The 21,969-nt window shown below is 44.4% G+C and overlaps 1 protein-coding gene across 3 annotated transcripts in view; it reads right to left on the bottom strand.

Annotated features, from left to right (window-relative positions):
* LOC130344235 (kinesin-like protein KIF14) overlaps positions 1-21,969 on the bottom strand; it is a 122,136-nt gene that overhangs the window by 22,146 nt on the left and 78,021 nt on the right. For all 3 annotated transcript variants that reach the window (XM_056554409.1, XM_056554408.1, XM_056554410.1), the window contains exons 17-22: positions 17,897-18,044; positions 14,849-14,947; positions 14,669-14,777; positions 12,800-12,893; positions 448-583; positions 258-343 (exon numbers count right to left, since the gene is read on the bottom strand). In XM_056554409.1, the coding sequence (XP_056410384.1) occupies positions 258-343; positions 448-583; positions 12,800-12,893; positions 14,669-14,777; positions 14,849-14,947; positions 17,897-18,044 (672 nt within the window). The remainder of the gene's footprint in view (positions 1-257; positions 344-447; positions 584-12,799; positions 12,894-14,668; positions 14,778-14,848; positions 14,948-17,896; positions 18,045-21,969) is intronic.

Below are 21,969 nucleotides of genomic sequence, written 5' to 3'. Positions count from 1 at the left end.
GAAGACAAAGCAACATATGTGGAAACCCATTAAAGCATGGATACCTTCTATACACACAATTGCAGCATAATCTGGCCCCACCAAAACAAAACTCCTCTCTTGCTACTGCTTGATGTGCTTGTACAATGAGGAATGGGTGGCAAGGGGAGCATTAAGAAGCCAAGGGCAACGTTTTTTGATACAGAGTAAGAGGAGAAAAAAAATGGGTGTAAGGGGTGTAAGATCGATAGCATATGTGATCAGAAAACTATACTTGCCTTTTTGGAGATGGTTGTTTAATTTCTCCTTCCCAAGTATCAGCAGGGTCATAAAAAAGGTCATCTCCACTACTGTCTAAGAGCCCCTGCACAAAGAAAGGTATCCTTTTACAAAGCACGTATGTCATAAAAATGAAGTTATACTAGATATAGATATTTATATATCTATGTTACCAAGCGGCAAACTTACATTGTACAACTCTCTCATGCCTTCCAGCTTCTCTTCAAACTTTTCTAGGCTCCACATAGTAGAAATACCCAAATTGGTATTGGAAACTTTTATATACACAGCCTTTTCTTCTCCATTCAGAGCTGGTAGGTCATACCTGAGAAAAAAAAAAAAATATTGAGATTAGGGATGAGTGAATCGAATCTGATGAATCCGAGTTAGTTAAGAATTTCAGGAAAAATTGGATTTTAATCGTGCAAGTCGCTTCATTAAACTCCATATAGTGCGGTCCAGGCTCCAGGACATCTAAAATGGCGGATCCACATGTGAGGACATGGGGCAAGGAATCCTAGGAAGGCAGGAACAAGGGTAGGTGGGATGACCCTGAATCAAATGCAGTCTAATCAGCAGCCAGCCACCCCTGTGATGTCACAGCCCTATATAAATCGGCAGCCATCTTGCGGCCAGTCATTTCAGCCTTTTATTGGAGAGAGACACAGAGGGACAGACAACGCTGTGCGTTGCACAGAAAAGCATTTTTTCCAGCAGCATTTCAACTCAGAGTCACATCAGTGTTCTATTACAGAGAGGGACAGAGAGCAGTGGGTTGCACAGAGCAGCAGTGATTCACCTCAAGCCCAAATCCTGCCTAGAAGCACTGATAGGGAAGGGAGTGAGATTGAGAGACAGAGGGAGACCTGTATCAAAGATTTTACCCCTGTTTTGTGTGTATTTTTTTGCGCAAAATTTTGCGCAAGCCCTTTTTTTTTGCGCATTTTTTTGCGCACGTTTTGGTAGAGCATGTCCTCCAGATGTGGCTGAATCAGGGTACCTTGGAGTGACATCTATAGTACACATGGATTTATTATTACCTGCGTTCTTTTCCTTTGCACTAAAAATTTTGACGCAAGTGCTTCTTTTTCCCCATAAATATAAGCCAACTTTAACTGCACGTAGCTTTCTGAAAGAAAGTTCTACTGAGGAACCACCAGAATGTTATAACTTTCCTATCTCAATTCCTCATTTGGTTTGCTTTATATTGCTTTTTACTCCTTGGTTATTCCAAAGCACTTTTAAAATAATTTGCATATAGAATATTTGTTTACAGTTCATTTATTTATTAGATCACTTGTATATTGGTTTTGTTATTTTATGATCCAACAATTTAATACATTTACATAGGAAATGTTTGATATCTTACTTATCATTGAACAAGCTCCGTCACATTAAAATAGCTTTGTAATCCACTTAACCCTGTAGATCATTCTCCTTTTATTTTTACAATTTACTGCTTTCCGTTATACTTTTCCCCAGCGCCCGGTAAGATGGTGGCTATCACCCCCCCCCTCCAGCGATCGCTGCTATCAGCTAGTCAAATCTGACTAGCTGATAGCAGCGTTTCGCTATGAGAATACTTAGCAGCACGGTGTGCGAGTCCGGATCACGGGGATCGGGACACACACCGCTCTGCTAAGTGTCCCTTACCCGTATCCCAGCGTCACTTACCCGGCCATGCGGTGTCATGAGCAGTCCCGGTGCGAGCGGCGTCCTCCAGGCGGTCCCGGGGGTGGTGCTTCCCGGCGGTGAGTTTGCAGCAGGGCGGCATCTTCATTGGCAGCAGTGAGATCGCCGTAAAGCGATCTCACTGCTGCCTCTGGGAGTTTCAAAACTGCCATTCCCAGCATGCCCAGACAGCCTTTGGCTTTCTGGGCATGCTGGGAGTTGTAGTTTTGCAACATCTGGAGGGCCACAGTTTGGAGACCACTGTATAATGGTCTCCAATCTGTGCTCTTCCAGATGTTCCAAAATTACAAATTTCAGCATGCCCACTCTGTCGAGGCATGCTGGGAGTTGTAGTTCTGTAACATCTGTAAGACCACAGATTGGAGACCATTATACAGTGGTCTACAAACTGTGGACCTCCAGCTGTTGCAAAACTACAACTCCCAGCATGCCCAGACTGCCCAAGCATGCTGGGAGTTGTAGTTCGTCAACTTCTGACCCTTCAGATATTGCCGAAATACAACTTCCAGCATGTCTGCCCATGCTGGGAATTATAGTTTTGCAACAGCCGGAGGCACACTAGTTGGGAAACATTGTTCGTTTCCTAACTCTTTTTCCCAACCCGTGTGCCTCCAGCTGTGCCTCCAAACTATAACGCCCAGCATGCACTGACAGACCATGCATGCTGGGAATTGAAGTTGTGCAACAGCTGGAGGCACACTGGTTTGGAAACACTAAGTTAAGTAAAAAACTTTCAAGTGTTTTGCAACCAGTGTGCCTTCAGCTGTTGCATAACTACAACCCTCAGCAGGCACGGACTGCCAAAGGGCATGCTGGGAGTTGTAGCAGTATGCCTCTAGCTGTTGCATAACTACAAGTTCCAGCATGTCCTTCTGCTGTCACTGCATGCTGAGATTTGAAGTTTTTGCAACAGCTGAAGGCACACTGGTTGCGAAACACTAAGTCTGTTTCCGTGTTTCGCAACCAGTGTGCCTCCAGCTGTTGCAAAACTACAACTCCCAGCATGCACGGACAGCCAAAGGGCATGCTCGGAGTTGTAGTTTTGCAACAGCTGGATGTTTCCCCCCCTCCCCCCAATGTGAATGGACAGGGTACACTCATATGGGCGGAGGTTTACAGGGAGTGCTGCAAGATTGAGATGCAGCAAACTCGCTGTCAGCTACCGCCCGTGTGACTGTACCCTAAAAACACTACCCTACACTACACTTAAATAAAATAAGTAAAAAACACTATATATACACATACCGCTACACAGCCCCCCTCCCCTCCCCAATAAATGTGAATAACGTCTGGTACGGCACTGTTTCCAAAATGGAGCCTCCAGCTGTTGCAAAACAACAACTCCCAGTATTGCCGGACAGCCACTGACTGTCCAGGCATGTTGGGAGTTTTGCAACAGCTGGAGGCACCCTGTTTGGGAAACACTGGCATAGAATACCCCTATGTCCACCCCTATGCAAAACCCTAATTTAGGCCTCAAATGCGCATGGCGCTCTCACTTTGGAGCCCTGTCGTATTTCAAGGCAACATTTTAGGGTCACATATGGGGTATCGCCGTACTCGGGAGAAATTGCCTTACAGATTTTGGGGGGCTTTTTCTCCTTTTACCCATTATGAAAAGGAACAGTTGGAGTCTACACCAGTATGTTAGTGTATAAAAATAAAATTATTTACACTGACATGCAGGTGTTGCCGCATACTTTACATTTTCACAAGAGGTAAATGGGAAAAAAAGATCCCCATTTTTTGGGACACAATTTAGCCAGAGTACGGAGATACCACATATGTGGGCGCAAAGTGCTCTGCAGGCGCACAACAAGGCCCAGAAGGTAGAGTGCACCATGTACATTTGAGGTGATTTGCACAGGGGTGTCACAGATGTTAAATGAGGAAGGACATTGGTATAATTGATGTGTTATAATTGGGTGCAAAAAGTGGTATTATTGTGAGATTAAAACTCTACATAATGAAGGGAAAAAAATTCTAAAACTAATAACGAGGACACAATTACTGTTTAGGTGCAGATACGCTGCAGACAAAGCTCCTACTAAATAGAGCTGCGGTGTAAATTTATGCTCTGAGGAGAATTCTAAATTTAAACGCAATTCAAGAAAGTAGCTGCACAAGAATGATAAATTTAACGCAGCTGCACCAAATTTAGACAACAGGCAGAGGGGTAAAAAACTTCTATTATACACTGGAAATGATACATGTCCCCCAGAGTGCGCAGTTTTAAGTGTAGTACACAGCGACTTTGTGCTGCAGCACTGGTGTGTACTGCTGGTGTTGTGCACAAATACTTTAAGCGTACTGTAGCGCATTGTCCTCCCCTCCCTCATAAGTGCATATCACATATGTACACCTAAGTGGTGTACTATTTTGTTGCTGTTAAAGTCTGAAGGGCCTAGATACTGTGAAAGGCCAGCCAAAAGTACACACCTGCTGGTGTTTTACACAAATACTGTTTTATGCGTAGTGGAGCGTATTGTACTCCCCTCATATACGCACTAAGTATGTCAGGCAGAGTAGTGCCAGGACATCCACATAGGAGTGGAAGACGCCTAAATTGATCAGGCAGAGGTCGCAGCAGACTAGGGGCGAGTGGCAGCAGGAGTCGCAGCGAGAGACTTGAGCTCCCGTATCACCTAGCGGTCGTGTCTCCACCAGCAACCCATCTGCTGGCATCAATTGGTTAACACTGTCATCCACTTCATCACAAGTGACATCTGATACCCCCAGTCAACAGTAGTTAGGTTCCTCAGACACAACCCTCAGTTGGTATGGCCCGGGAGCAGTCCCTGTCCTCCCATTGCCTTTGTCCTATGCTGTTCCCTCCCCCCACAGAAGTATCTTATGCTGTGGGTTCAGCTCCACTATTTAGTGAGGAAGATCTAGAGGATAATCAGCAGCTACTGCCCAGCCAAGAAGTGGAGGAGACATCTGCCGCTTCCTCCGCTAGGTGGGCAAGTAGTGATGAGGAGAGTGGGAGAGTGGCATGGGAAGTGGTGCTGCGAGCATACAGGTACCTGAAGCAGACACTTGAGGAGGACATCAGTGACATGCAGACATAACTATGATTAAGCTGATTGCTTTTGGGAGAAGGGTGCAGAAGGGGCTTCAGCATCAGGTGATGAGAGTTGCAGGTTGCCAGTGATGCAGCAGCTGAGCCAGCAAGGTGGTTGCATGGTTGGCAGTCAGCATGGTGGCAGAAGAGGAAAGTCTGGAGATCATCTGCTTTGCGGCAGCCTACCTTCCCGGGAGGTAGTGAAACAGGGGTTCCTGGAGTCGGCGGCAGTAGCAGTCAATTAGTGCGGACTATTGGTGGAAAAATCAGCTATTCGGCAGTGTGGCAGTTTTTCTCTAAGCATCTGGAGTCCTAATGTTGGCACCACGACCCTGCGTCAACATAAGCTGCGCCACCATAAAGCTGCCTGGAAGAACCATGGCTCCAATGTGGTGGTCCAGCCTGCTGCATCCCCCAGTGGAACGCCGCTCCCTTTTTCAGCCAGCCAAGGCTCCACCACCTCAGCCAAAGGGAGCTGTGTGTCATACCCATCTTCTGTCGCTCCAGATGCTCCTGCTCCTCCAACTTCGAGCCAGTCATTCTGCCAGCAATCCATCGGCGAAGCCATGTCCAAGAGACAACAGTATGCATCCACTTATCCAACGGCGCAGAAGCTGAATGTGCTCCTGTAGAAGTTGCTGGTGCTGCAGTCCCTCTCCATTCAAGTGGTTGACTCTGCACATTTCAGAGTAGGCAGATTTGTGCCGAGGTGAAGAGTCCCAAGCAGTCATTTCTTTGCGAAGGAGGAAGTACCAGCCCGGCACAATTTTGTGGAACAGAAGGAGGGCCAGTCCTTGAGCCTGTCTGTGTGTACCAAAGTGCACAGCAGCGCCGACATGTGGAGCTGTAACTAGGGTCAAGGACAATACATGCCACAACAGCACAGCCACAACAGCAACTTAGACAGGTCACGCCGCTTCTGCCTCAACGCTCTCAGGCAGTTGGTCCTCAGGCCGTTGGTTCGGCATTTAAAAAATATCAGCCAATCGCTGGCCCGAACCAGCACAGCAGCGATTGGCTGACATTTTTTTTAAAGACATTTTACCGCCACCAGCGGCAGAGACTTGATACCCGGACTTATACGTCCCCCCTCTGATTGTCTCACTCGATATTACGGACAGCCAATCAGAATCTAGCCCAGTATCCCCATGCCCATGTTTGGATGACATCCCCACACGAACTTTCCCCTATGACAGCGTAACTGTACACAGTCATGTACGGCACCTTCCTGATTGGTCACCTTAATACCATCTCACAGCGAGCGACCAATCAGCTTCAAGAGGCTCGTCTCCATTCAGTACCTGCCGCAGCAACCCAGTACAGCGATGACCGCCTCCGCCCACTGCCTCTCGATTGGTCCCACAGACACCGGCAGTTCTCTGATTGGTCGCCACTACGGAAATTTCTCGCGGTTAGGTTTCAACACCTAAATACTCCTGTAAAAGACTATACCTATGCATTTTTTCATGCGATTTTATTGAAAATGTTTTACTATGTAGGTCTCCATTGCCCAGTCCATACCTGGGCCCAGCATCCAACCCATACGACGTCACCAACTCACCTGGTTTTGGCGCCATTTTTTCCTGTATTTAAACTCTCATACCTGTCACCTTGCCATACAGCAACTACCTGCAATTCATAAAGGGAGCTGTGACTCCCGAAACGAGTCTTGCTTTATTTAATTTATTTTCTTAGATTTTTTTATGCTGTAAAAATAATTTTAATTTACTTTATACCAATACCCACAACTTTGGGTTACTTCCTTGGGAGCGCCACTGCAGCTTTTTTCTACATTTCTGCATTCTACATACGGACCCACCCCTGGGCTCCATCCTCACGCTGCAGGCCTGCATACCAAGCTACCATCACCGGCAAGGGATACGCTACCCCCCACCCGGGTACCTACCTACACCGGCTAGAGACCTACACCACACCCGATGCCACCTCCACTTTTTTCCGTTATATACTGCCAGACAAACCATGGCAGTACGCAGTGGAGATGAAGACAGGGAGTCCCTCCGAGTCCTTTGCGCAAGTGGCACAATGCATGTTCACTTGTTTGCGTAGTGACAGACGAATTGTCACCATTCAGCAGCGGGATGACTTCTGGCTCTCCACCTTATTGGACCCCCACTACCGGCACAAAATGGGGGCTTTTTTATTTTATTTTTTTAAACACCCACTGAGAGGGAGAACAAACTGACCTACTACAGAGACATCCTACGTAGTCAGTTGGCTGATGCCTATCTGCGCCACAGTCCATCCTCTCTGGGGGCTCTCTGCACCCAACGTCCACTGCCATGGCTGCTGGGGGGGGGTGGCAGGAGCAGTACCAACCCCATCAGCAGCAGCCTGAGTCTACAGTCACTGATGAGTAGCTTTCTTCACCCGCATTGTGAAGCAACTCATCAGCAGCAGGTAGATCTGGAGCAGGACCTGAACCAGCAGGTGGTGGCATACCTTGACATGAGCATGTCAACACACCTTAAAGATCCGCTAAACTTCTGGGCAGCCAAACTTGATTTGTGGCCCCAACTAGCAGAGTTTGCCCTGGAAAAGCTGTTCTGCCCGGCCAGTAGTGTGTCATCAGAGCGGCTGTTTAGTGCGGAGGGGGCCATAGTAACCCCAAGGAGAACTCATCTGGCCATGAAAAATGTGAAGAGACTGACCTTTGTGAAGATGAATCAGGCATGGATCAGCCAGAATTTCCACCCACCAATGCCTGATGCACCGGAGTAGATTGATCATGGTGCCACACCAACACTTCACAAATATGGAAAGTGCTAAACATATTTAAGGTGCTGTTCCCCAGTTACAGAAATTCCTCCGCATCAGACCACAAGTAAGTATTGAGGATATGCATTACGTAAAACTTAAATGGGCACTGTCAGATACAAAAACCTTTTTATATGCTGTAAAGCATGCAAAAGCAATAGGTTTTGCAATTGCTTTCATTAGATCATTTTCAGTATTTCATACTGAAAAAGCCAGTCAAACAACTGCCTCCCTGCCTGCTTGGACACATACTATTCCTGCTGTGTCCATGAGTCATGGACACACTTCCTTGATTGACAGCTGTGAGCGCAGGGCTCAGAGTTGGAGGAAAAATCCTCCCACTGTCAGCTTGTGTCCCGCTACTGTCAGTGAGGACAAGCTGGGAGTTGTAGTTTTGCTAATGCTAGGGGAGATGTGAGCAGACAGCATACTGAGGGAGGGGGTGGAGACCTGCACAGTGAGGCCATGCCCCCTCCCTTTGAGAGTAATTCAGACTAGTGAGCTAAAAGGAAAGTGTAATAAAAAAAAAAATAAAGGTGCTAGACACATAAAAATTAGATGTACTTAGTCAGGATTAGGTACTGAGTGATATATTTAAAAAATGTTTTTGTTGGATCTGATGGGTACGCTCTAACTTTTAATAATATGCTTACGATAAAATATATATTTTTTTAATCAAACAAAGGAAAGGTGTGCAAAAAAAACACCATGTGCCACCTACACCACCAAGTATTGCTGTGATGCAAAGACCTCTAAAAAGGTGGAATGGAACAACGTATGGTCCATTGTAACCGGTGGGGGTAAAAACTTCCTCTGTTAGGCCCTACTCTCATATTATTAATTCCCTTCTTGGCAAGTGTTACTCGCCCTAAAAAGGATGGCCCAACGCAGGAACGTCTCCCTATTTCCCCCTACGAACAAGGCCATTTCTCAGGGTTTTAAAAGGTGGAAATAGAGAGTTTCCTGTGTGGGGCTGCCCTTTTTAGGGTGAGTAACACTTGCCAAGAAGGGAATTAATAATGCGAGAGTAGGGCCTTACAGGGGAAGTTTTTACCCCCACCGGTTGCAATGTACCATACGTTGTTCCCTTCCACCACAGTTTTCATCTGCCTACGTGACTCAGCTACTATTCTGATCCTGCCACCCACCTGATGCCACACATCTGATGTCAAGTTCTCCTTTTTTTCCCACCCACCTTCGTCACCAGGTACTGGTATTGCCACCCACCACACCACTCTGTCACCGGGTTACTTTCACGTCTGTCTCATTCCAGACTGTCTCATTCTGCCACCAAATGTTCTCCTCATGCCACCTCCAGGCTGTGTCAGCCAGCCACTATGTGGTCTCCTCATGCTGCCACCAACTCCTGGCTGTGTCATTCAGCCACTATATGTTCTCATCTCTAATTGAGATACACACACATAATACAATACAATATATAGCATAATCCCAGACATCCTTTAGTGACAAACATACTATTTAAAAAGGAGTCATCCAATGACTGCTTTTATGTCTCATATGGCTCATATAAGAACAGAAGAGTCGGGAATAAGGGAGGTCGTGGAAGTAGAACCCCAAACAGGACATGGCATGTGGGGCTCACTATCTATAAAGATAAATTGGGATGTTGGAAATAGCTAAGTAAATTAGTCTGAGAGACAGTGGGTAAAGAGGTTGCCAATCCCATTACAAACGTAAATAAGGAAACCCAAAGACATTTGGGCTGGAATTTATCAAGGATAGTGTAGGGAAAAACATTTTCTCCACCCTTAATTCGTGTGGTGGTAATCTTTATTAAGGCTTCTATATTACAGCAAAATCAAGCAGTATACATTTTTGGAGAGTTGTGCTACACCCCTGCACCCCTACAATAGCTCTCCCCTGAAAGTTATACCGCTTGATTTTGCTGTAAGCCTAATTAATGAAGACTGGGCATTAGACTTGGCAGGTGCTAAGTCTTTATTACCTTTCATAAAGTTCCCTATTAATATCTATCCTGTTTGGACATTTGAGCACCCTATAAACAACATGAAGTTTAACTTTTAGGGTAGGGTCACACCTAATGGATCCGCAGCGAGTTTTACGCTGTGGATCTGACGATTACCCAACCCTATAGTGAGTCTCCAGCTGCAGGGGGGGGGGGGGGGGGTGGTAGTTTGATAACAGGAGAAACAAGCATTTGATATAATACAAAGTTTCTTATGTTTGCTTGTACTATCTGTGCAAAGTTTGTTCAAATGACAGTGCCTATTTAACCCTTAAGGACATAGCATTTGTCTCCTTACATTTAAAAAATCATAACCCTTTCAATTTTGCACCTAAAAATCTAAATGGTGGCGAATTTTTTGCGCCACTAATTCTACTTTGTAATGGCATCAGTCATTTTACCCAAAAATCTACAGCGCAATGAAAAATTAAAATCATTGTGCGACAAAATTGAAGAAAAAAACGCCAGTTTGTAATTTTTGGGGGCTTCAGTTTCTACGCAGTACATTTTTCGCTAAACATGACACATTTTCTTTATTATGTAGGTCCATATGATTAAAATGGTACCCTACTCATATAGGTTTGATTTTTTTATTACTTCTGAAAAAATAAATCATAACTACATGCAGGAAAATTTACACATTTAAAATTGTCCTTCAGACCCCTATAACTAATTTTTCCACACATACGGGGCAGTATGAGGGATCATTTTTTGCACCATGATCTGAAGTTTTTAACTAGAGATGAGCGAAGATACAGTAATTCGATTCGTCACAAACTTCTCGACTCGGCAGTTGCTGACTTTAGCCTGCATAAATTAGTTCAGCTTTCAGGTGCTCCAGTGGGCTAGAAAAGGGGGATACCGCCCTAGGAGAGAGTCTCCAGACAACCGGAGCACCTGAAAGCTGAACTAATTTATGCAGGCTAAAGTCAGCAAACACAGAGCCACGAGGTTCGTGACTAATCAAATCACTAACTTTGCTCATCTCTATTTCTTACGGTAAAATATTGTTTTGATCAGACTTTTTGATCACTTTTTATTCATTTTTTTATCGGTATAAAAAGTGACCAAAATACGCTATTTTTGCGTGTACGCCATTGACCATTTAATACACACAGCACCCCTGAGGAAGTCACCATAGAGTGATGGAACGCAAGGGGTCTGGCGGTCCTTTCCTGCTATACCATTTCCAGCTGCTCCTCCGTTTGTGGTTTGCTACCCTTTATTATTTGGGACCAGCTAAGTTATTTATAATCTTATGTGTATTGAGTATCATTTAATTTGGCTTGTTGTCTTATATTTAATATTGTGTGCCTTGGAGTAGTAGCCTCGCTATGTATATTATCCTTGCAGGATAGGACTGGGGAACAGGGTTCATGGCCCCTCCCCATGTGCTTTTGCTCGTTCATGAGCGTTTTCAAGTGATTTTAATGTCTTTTGCTGTCCTATTCAGCTAGATTGTGTCTTTTTTTGTACTTTTTGTATAAATTTGCTTATAAAGATGAATTGATCATTGAATTCTTTTTTGGGTGTGCACTTTATGTAGCGATACTTTTTCTTTTTTGTGTTGTGCGGTTTAATTAACAATATACTTTTATATTTCGGACAGTTGCACAGACAGCGATGCCACATGTTTATTTTCATTTACACTTTTTTATGGGAAAAGGGGGGTGATTCAAACTTTTTTTGGCAATGTTTTAGCCCCCATAGTGGACTATAACATGTAGTACATTGATTTAATGCACTGATCAATGCCATTGCATTGCAATGCATTGATCAGTGTTATCAGCGGTTGATTGCTCAAGCCTGGATTTCAGGCTTGGAGCAATCAAATCGCCGAACGGATGCGCAGGAGGCAGGTAAGGCACCCTCCTGATGCTTCCTAGCTGATCAGGACATGGCGATTTTACCGCGATTTTCCCGGTCAGCCCGACCGAGCTGCAGGGAAGCTTTCACTTTAGACGCAGCGATCAACTTTCAGATGCCCTGAAGCCTGATCGCGGAGATATTCTGATTCGTTGTGAAGCGAACTTTTCCTGAAATTCATAACGAATTCGGATTTGTCAGATTCGATTTGCTCATCCCTAGCTATGGTCCATAGGTCTAACTGTAAACTCATCATTAAATGTTGGTAACAGCTCAGTGAAGATAGCAGCCCCCATAATGCACAAACATGATTTAGAAAGAAAAAAAAAAAATTATATATATATATATATATATATATATATATATATATATATATATATATACATATATATATATACATATATATATATATATATATATATATATATATACATACATACATACATACATACACACACACATATACAGTAACCCCCCGACCTACGATGGCCCCGATATATGATCAAATCGACATACGATGGCCTTTCAGAGGCCATCAGAGGCCATCGCATGTCGATGTCAGCATCGACATACGATGCTTTTTTATGTCGGGGCCATCGCATTAAGTGCTATCCGGCAGCGCCAAATGCTTAAGCTGCTGCCGGATAGCAGCTTAATGCTCCCCGTGTGGTGTGGCAAGTATTACTTACCCCTCCACGATGCTCCGGGGTGCCCTCCGGGTCCAGCGCTGGTCTTCCAGTGTCTTCTCGGCCCTCTCTGATGATGTCAGTACGCTGCTGCGCACGTCATCCAATAGGAATGGCGTACGCAGCGGCGTAATGACGTCGCTACGCAGGCCCAGTAAGGCCTTGCGGAAGAAAGCAGAGGACCGGAGAAGACAGTAGAGGACCGGAGAAGACAGCGGAGGACCGGAGAAGACAGAGGAGAGCCCATCGGAGGCCCGGGGACACCATCTCGAGCGGCGGGGACAGGTGAGTACAGCTTCCTATACTTTACATTGCACGAATCCCTCAACATACGATGGATTCGACAAACGATGACTCGTTTGGAACGAATTACACTCGTATGTTGAGGGACCACTGTATATATATTTTCAGTATCTGGCTCTAAATCAGAAAAAAAAAAATCTAGTTGGAACATATCCTTACATACTTTACCTAGAAAAGACCGTCTGTTTAGTCAGGCTTTTGCTTATTGTGTTTGCTTCTTGAAGACTAATAGAAAGTTGCAGAGCGGTCCACTGTTCCTGTTCTGAAAGAAAATATAGCATTACAAAAAGTTGAAAGAAAAGTATTTTTTTAGGGATGTTCAGTACTACAAAATGCCCAATTGATTGGATGTTTTGAGAATTTAAACTTTGTTGATTTTTATCTATGGAAGGGAACAACGAAAGCCATTGGTAAAAAGGTCTTCACTTTATTGGGGAAAATGATAATAAAAACGTGAAACAGGAAATCATAAGTAAAAAGCCAAGGTAACAGCACTGGACATCAAGCAGGCATGATGCGCTTCAGGTCATGTGACACTTTTATATAGAAAAAACTAAATGAAACATTTTTAGCCAGCACCTACCCAATATACGGGTGCATGCTGCTGTGGCAAGTACAAGACATGTAAAAAAAAAAAAAGAAAATAGCAGCATCACACTTGGTCACTTTTTTTTTTTTACAAGTCTTGTACTTGCCACAGCAGCGTGCACCCGTGTATTGGGCTAGGTGCTGGCTACATTTTTGTTTCATTTTGTTTTTGCTGTGCAATATGGGGGGGGGGGGGGGGGGGGGAGTGGCTCCCTCTGTAGCCGTGCATCCCCTCCCCTATTTCACAGGAGGTGGTTTAAGGTTGTTAGTGGATCCAGCATGTCGCCCAGCCTGAGGTGAGTGAATGTTAGGGTCCCATCCTATATGAGGCCACCTCCACGTGGTGGATGGGGGGACACGTTTTGATCAAAAAGTGCGCTAAGAGCCTCCATTTTGTTGACCAAGTGTGCTGCTGCCATTTTTCTTTTTTACATGTCTCATACTTGCCACAGCAGCGTACACCTGTGTATTGGGCTAGGTGCTGGCTAGATTTTTGTTTCATTTTGTTTTTGCTGTGCAATATGGGGGGGGGGGGGGGAGTGGCTCCCTCTGTAGCCGTGCATCCCCTCCCCTATTTCACAGGAGGTGGTTTTAGGTTGTTAGTGGATCCAGCAATCCAGCATGTCGCCCAGCCTGAGGTGAGTTAATGTTAGGGTCCCATCCTATATGAGGCCACTTTTATATGCATGATCACAGGTAGGAGGGGTTGGTTTATACGAGGTGGAACACAGGTGAGAATCAGGGGTGGGAAAAACCACATGATCATGGGGATGTGGTTTTTCCCACCCCTGATTGTCTCACCTGTGTTCCAACTCACATTAACCAACTCCTCCTACCTGTTATATGCATTTGAGAAAGGGTCACAATGACCTGAAACGAGTCATGCCTGATTGACGTCCAGTGCGGTTACCTTGGCTTTTTACTTATGATGTCCTGTTCCACGATGCTTTATCAGTTTCTACAATAAAGTGAAGACTACATTTTACCGCTTACTTTCATTCTCTTCCATTGATACGGAGCTACAGCCTTGCGATGGAGTTTGAGTAAGCGGACACTTTTTTTTTTAAAAAAAATCTGGATTTTTATCTACTTTACACAAAGTTGTTTTGTTAGAAGGGTCTCCTAACCAAACTGCGGGGATTAAAGCAATCGACCCATGTTCACATGTTCAGTTCTTCTCGGAGTTTTTTTGCAGGTTAAAACAGCGGCAGGATTTTCCGCAGTAGACCACATTCAAGTCATTGTAACCTGCTGCAGATTTTCCGCTTCAGAAATCCCACAGAAGATCCAGACTTCCGAACATACCCTATGAGTTTACTATTGCAATGGTAAGCATTTTGAATATAAAAAAGCAGGTTTGTACATAAACTCTATAATAAGCAGTTGCCAAGGACCAAATCACCAATGTTGCAAAAAAAAAAAAAAACACTAAATATTATATTTACTTACTTTCAGATGATCTACTTTTTACTCTGTACTGTATTTTTTCCACCTGTTTAGTGATAGTGTCTTTCTCCTCTTCTAAGGCCTTTATGAATGTGTTCTGCTTTACACCCATCTGAACAAAAAGACAATTCTAAGCCAATTTAATCTCATCGGAGGTGTAATTGCACTCTTCTGAAACATTACCTGGGTGTATGACCTCGATGGAGGAAGATTAGACCTTGAGCAAAATGCATCATCCTTCTGGTTTCTCTTGAAGCTATTTCTCCGAGTCTGTTCTTCTTCCTGTCCCATAACATATTGTAGATAGTGATCCCAAGTGACAACTGCTTTGTTAGTATAATCAAACTATCTATGATGAACTAAAAATGTGCCTGTAAATTCCAATGGAGACCAAGGCACCAGCTACACACAGGGCCTTTGTATATTTAAAGAAAGATTGTCCTTCCTGTCCACAAAAGTAATCCAGGTTTGATTACTTAGTTTAAGACCATGCTCACATCACAACGATGCCTTCTGTGGCACGTTTATATTGGCAGAAGGTCCAAAAGGGATCCGATTGTATAAGAGCAAAGAAAGATACAGGCTTTTTTTTACTTTAACAGCCAAAACAGTCTGCTAATGATAAGATTTAGGTAATTTCATTATACAGTGTTTATACACTGACTCGCAGCATACCCTGTTTTTAAGTCAGTGACAAAACACACATGTTTTGGACAGGACCCATACCAACTTCATAGACTACTTTGTTCAGGCCCATTGAACTTACTGGGGCCCATGTCTGTATGTGCTTTGGAACTGTCAATGCTTATGCATACAATACGTACGTACCAGAGGGCACACTTAAGATGGGAAGGTTTCCTAACCACGTTTTAATACATGAGGCCCTTTGCCCGCCCCCATAAAAGTCATCTCAATTCTTATTTTTAAAGGAGAACTGTGGCGAACATTTTTTAAGTCCCCCTGTGCCTGGGCTGCAAAAACAAACTTTAACTCCCCTTCTTACTTTCCCCAGTTGCGGGTATATCGGCGTCCCATTGCTCCTGTGCTGCTGGCTTCTGGCTTATTAGACTCAATGTCACAGTGCAGGCAGTGTATTGCTAGCCGCAGTGATGTCCTGCCTCGGCTGGTGATAGGCTGAGCGCACTGTCATGTAAGGAGCCCAGGCAGCAGCCCATCACTAGGCAGGACATCGCTGTGGCTGGCAATGCTCTACCTACCATGTGACGTTTCGAGTCTAAGCCGCCAGAACCAGCAGCACCTGAGGAACAGGATGCTGATATCTCTGCAATGGGGAAAGTAGGAAGGTGAGTGTTTATTTTTTTATGTTTTTGCAGCCCGGGCACAGGGGGACTTGAATTTACGCCGCAGTTCTCCTTTAAATGTAAAAACGAAGAGTCACTAAAGGTAACAGTATAACTAGGGTTAGGCACCTGCCCATAGGTGCCAACAAGCTTTGCCACTCAAGCTCTGTATTTACAAGACCCACTAAAGCTGGCCATAAATATTAGATGTGCCATTCTAACTGGCCTCCCTCTCCCTTCATAAGGGACAGGAAAATAAAGGATGGAGCAGGTGGATTTTCATCTGTCCTATCCTTTTGTTCCAGGGCAATAAGCTGCCACCATAGGTGTCTGCCAGCAGCTGTCTTCTAAGGTAAAACACGTGTATGGGAAAGGGAAGTGTGTGTGACAAAAATGGCCTTTAGTAGAACACTATTTGTCCTCCATATGTTTGCTGATTTTTATGTAAATGAGAATAAAACCATTCCCCTTGGAAAAATAAAGTGCTAACTGTCTTAAAAAGGCCCTTTTTCACCTTAAGGACTGAGCCCTTTTTCGCGATTCTGACCACTGTCTATTTACGAATTAATAACTCAAAAACGCTTTTACCGAATATTCTGATTCTGAGAATGTTTTTTCGTGACACTCTACTTTATTTTGGTGGTAAATTTTCGGCGTTACTTGCATCCTTTTTTGGTGAAAAATCCCAAAATTTCATGAAAATTTTGAAAATTTTGCATTTTTCTAACTTTGAAGCTCTCTACTTGTAAAGAAAATGGATATTCCCAATAAATTTTATTTTTATTCACAAATACAATATGTCTACTTTATGTTGGCATCATAAAATGGACATATTTTGGCTTTTTTTAAATTAGGGGGCTTCAAAGAAGAGCAGCAATTTTCAAAAATTTCATGAAAATTGCTAAATCTGAAGGGACAGATGTTACAGAACTACAACTCCTAGCATGCCTGGGCAGTCCAGGCATGCTGAGAGTTGTAGTTTGGCAACATCTGGAGGGCTACCATTTGGGCACCACTGTAACAGTGGTCTCCAAACTGTGACCCTCCAGATGTTGCAAAGCTACAACTCCCAGCATGCCCAGACAGCCTTTGGCTGCAGTTTGGCCTTCCTCGTGGTTGCAACAGTAGAGATGACTTTACTTTCACTTTCATTCCCCCCCACCGTCCCCAGGCATCTTCTCCTCCAGGTACCGGCCTCCATCTTCTCCCCACGTTCCCCATGACATCCAGGGGTGGGCAGAGCGGGGGTTGCCATGGCAACCCACTGTCCTGCGCTGCCATTGGTCAGAATCAGTTCTGACCAATGGCAGGGGATAGGAGGAGATCGCAGCACTGCGACCTCACTCCTAGCCCTCAGGATGATTGGGGCTGTCACTGACAGCTCCGATAATCCCTATTTTCCAGGTGATCGGGTCACCAGAGACCTGATCAGCCCAGAATAGCATAAAATTGCATGTCTGAATTGACTTCATACATGCGATTGAATGATTTCAGCAGGCATCCCGGTCCGGTCCCCAACCGGCTAGCGGCGGGGACCGGAATTCCCACGGGAGTATGCATACGCCCCACGTCCTTAAGGCTCGGGATGCAAGGCGTATGCATACGCCCGGCGTACTGAAGAGGTTAAAGCCAAATAAGGTTTTGATTATAATGAATTTGATAAACATATGCTACTATTGTTTTCTTTCTAAATCCATAAGGCTGCAATCATACTTAATGGCTAATTTGCAGTACCGCAACTAATTACCACAAGCATTTTTTTTTTGCCACAAATGACCGAAATTGCGGCAAAAAAATTGATATTTTACCATGATTATGCAAATAGTGACTAATGCAGCACCTGTATGATTTACACCTGGTTTTGGCTTTAAAGCTGCAGGAAAAAACAGCTTTGTGTAAGAGCACCCCAAGTATTGTTGCATTTACAAACCAGCTCTTTCTCTAGTTGTTTGATGTGATTCTCATAAAGCTTTTTCTGCTCCATCAGCTCCAACTGAGCTAATGCTTTTGCTGTTTGAAGTTCCTGCATCATTTCGGTCTGTGCCTGCAACTTGGCATCTCCAATCTCATTTTCTATCCTGCAAAGAAAATTTACTACATGAAATTGAGATTTTACACAAAAAAAAAAAAAAGCATGCCCCAGACAAGTAAAGTATAAAATTATAAAAGCCATTAACTTTAAATTGTTACTAAGCACTACAAGTCAGGGGGACTGACTGTAAAAGCTGCTCTGGACTGCAACACTAAGGTAGAGCCCCATGTAGCGCTTATGCAGCATATTTCACGCTGTGCAAAGTCTGCTGCATATTCTCTGATTAGCATACACACAGGGCTACCCAGCAGCAGCTCCACTCCAGCGTGACTGAGGCGCACATGGGGCAGTGGCGAGAAATGTGTGTATGTTCATTGAAGAATGCAGCGTATTTCTTGACGTGCAGCAGATTTTGTGCGTGAAATACGCTCCATAAGTGGTACATGTATTCACAGCCCATTTTGGGCATACAGCAGCAAGAGACGGCAGAGGACTTTGAAAACCGGTTGCTGCCATATCACTGCTGGATCTGTACCGTAACATACCCCAGATTACCTGACTAAAGAAACTGACTCCATTCAGCTTATTGAAGAGAATAGGGTATGTCACAGGTCCGGCAGAAGCCAGTTTCAAATTCTCCTGCCAAACTAAGCTGCCATATTCCCCCAGTTGTGATATGAATGAAGCTTAACTGCATGTACTCACTGCCAAATAATTCATTGAAATACTACACTGCTCAAAAAAAATAAAAGGGAACACTTAAACAACACAATGTAACTCCAAGTCAATGACACTTCTGTGAAATCACACTGTCCACTCAGGAAGCAACACTGATTGACAATCAATTTCACATGCTGTTGTGCAAATGGAACAGACAACAGGTGGAAATTATAGGCAATTAGCAAGAAACCCCCAATAAAGGAGTGGATCTGCAGGTGGTGACCACAGACCACTTCTCAGTTCCTATGGTTTCTGGCTGATGTTTTGGTCACTTTTGAATGTTGGCAGAGTTTTCACTCTAGTGGTAGCATGAGACGGAGTCTACAACCCACACAAGTGGCTCAGGTAGTGCAGCTCATCCAGGATGGCATATCAATGCGAGCTGTGGCAAGAAGGTTTGCTGTGTCTGTCAGCATAGTGTCCAGAGCATGGAGGCGCTACCATGAGACAGGCCAGTACATTAGGAGACGTCGAGGAGACCATAGGAGGGCAACAACCCAGCAGCAGGACCGCTACCTCCACCTTTGTGCAAGGAGGAGCAGGAGGAGCACTGCCAGAGCCCTGCAAAATGGCCTCCAGCAGGCCACAAATGTGCATGTGTCCACTCAAACGGTCAGAAACTGACTCCATGAGGGTGGTATGAGGGTCCGACATCCACAGGTGGGGGTTGCACTTACAGCCCAACACTGTGCAGGACGTTTGCCATTTGCCAGAGAACACCAAGATTGGAAAATTCACCACTGGCACCCTGTGCTCTTCACAGATTAAAGCAGGTTCAAACTGAGCACATGTGACAGAGTCTGGAGACGCCGTGTAGAACTTTCTGCTGCCTGCAACTTCCTTTGGCGGTGGGTCAGTAATTGTGGGGAGTGGCATTTCTTTGGGGGGCCGCTCAGCCCTCCATGTGCTTGCCAGAGGTAGCCTGACTGCCATTAGGTACCAATATGAGATCCATATGATACCTTGTGAGACAATATCCTGGTGTGGTTCCTCCTTATGCAAAACAATACTAGACCTCATGTGGCTGGAGTGTGTCAGCAGTTCCTGCAAGAGGAGGGCATTGATGCTATGGACTGGCCCACCTGTTCCCCAGACCTGAATTAGATTGAGCACATCTGGGACATCATGTCTTTCCCCATTCACCAACACCACATTGCACCACAGACTGTCCAGGAGTTGGCGGATGCTTTAGTCCAGGTCTGGGAGGAAATCCCTCAGGAGACCATCCGCCACCTCACCAGGAGCATGCCCAGGCATTGTAGGGAGGTCATACGGGCACGTGGAGGCCACACACACTACTGAGCCTCATTTTGACTTGCTTTAAGGACATTACATCAAAGTTGGATCAGCCTGTAGTGTGGTTTTCCACTTTGTTATTGAGTGTGACTCCATATCCAGACCTCCATGGGTTGATAAATTCATTTTCCATTGATAATTTTTGTGATTTTGTTGTCAGCACATTCAACTATGTAAAGACGAAAGTATTTCATACGATTAGTTCATTCATTCAGATCTAGGAAGTGTTCTCTAGCAGTGTACTTTTTTTTTAGCAGTGTATATTCCAAGAAATAAATAAGCAGTCAGTGACTAGTACACAATAGCACAGATGGAATTTAACTTTTGGCTAAAGCTCATAACCATGTATTAAAAGCTAGTTTGGGGAGAAAACTACTAATATCAAGTCATTTACAGAGAACCTGTCCTCTTTCATGCTACCTGAACCCCAATTCATCAGGAAGGTCCCTGGATATTTCCCTATTCAGTATAAGGAGAGATCTATTCTGGTGACCCGGGTAGGACAGTAGTGGGACAGAGTTTGCAGAGGATGCTAAACTCTGCAAGGGCTCATTCACATGAGCCGATTTATTTTTGATTTAATAGGGTCTGCAGTGTATTTTCAACAGCAGAGATTCTGCTGGCGATATCTGCTGTGGGTAGCGCACGGAGGCCCCGTCCCTTTTCAAACTCACTATGGGTTTGAAAAGAAATCAGCTCATGTGAATGAGCCCTAAATCAGTAGAGGACAATGCTCGATTACAAATGTATCTCTATAGGTTGGAGGCCTCGGCTGGGAAGTGGCAGATGAGTTTCAACACAAATGTAAGGTAATAGGCATGGGGAGGAGAAATCCAAGTTGAGAATATGTATTAATTGAAAAATACTGGGCCTGACTGACATGGAAGAGGACATGAAAGAGGGGATTTAACTGTAGCAAGCAGTGTCAGTCAGCTGCTGCCAAGGCAAATAAAATCATGAGGTGCACTGAAAAGGGGCATAGAAATATGGGACAAGGAAATAATTCTAGCGCTGTACAAATCACTAGTCAGATCACACATAGAATACTGTGTACAGTACTGGGCACCAGTGTACAAGAAATATATAGTGGCGCTGGAGAGGGTTCAAAGACGGGCAACCCAACTAATAAGCGGAATTGGAGGATTACAGTACCCAGAATGATTATCAAAATGAGGGTTATTTAGTTTAGAATAAATAGACATCTTAGGGTGACCTAAGGAATTTTTCCCTTTAAGGCAGATGCCCTGGGGCTATTGGCATTTGTCTTATAAGGGTTTTTGCCTATCTCTAGATCAGCACAAATACGATTGTAATAAAGGATGAATTTATTGTATTTTTTTTTTTTTGTTTTTTTAACTTTAGGAACTATAACCATATTTCCCAGAGCAAAAAGTAACAGATGGCTGAAGTGGCACAGTGAGCACAAGTGTCACTACAAAGATGAGGGGCTGCATTTATTAATAGTGGTAAGATTTCCCTTAGGGCACACCCTGGTGCTGTTCTTGGCTGGTGGAGTTTGGGTGACCCTCATTGAGTAGGTGGAAAACTAACCATACACAAGGTGATGAAGAGGGGGTGCAATAGGTCTTCACTGAAAGGCTTACAAGAACTGCTAAGGCAGTAAAGACTTTGTTAAACTCCTACTTCTAGTAGCGTAGAATGTGTTTCCTTTTGTTGTAGAGAGGTTCAGCTGCTTAGAGTGTTTCACAAGTCCTTGAATGTTTCTGGATATCACTGCCCTGAGGTGTGAATATCTCTGATTAGCTTGCAGGGTATTGCCTTAAGAAAATGGAAAAAAAAAAAATCCCCACTCATTGCAGATTACAAGGAGCAGCTCGGCAGCTACCAGTCCATAGGCCTGGCTGGAAGCCTCCATATGGATCCTAAGATAATGGCTATAGAGCCTTTGTTCCTTCCTGCTCTCCACAGACTAGTTCAGAAAAGTTGAAAGTTAA

Source organism: Hyla sarda, unplaced genomic scaffold, assembly GCF_029499605.1.
Source record: "Hyla sarda isolate aHylSar1 unplaced genomic scaffold, aHylSar1.hap1 scaffold_71, whole genome shotgun sequence".
NCBI lineage: Eukaryota > Metazoa > Chordata > Amphibia > Anura > Hylidae > Hyla > Hyla sarda.
The sequence above is the reverse complement of the archived record's forward strand: the minus strand, read 5'-3'. Positions and strand labels throughout refer to the sequence as shown.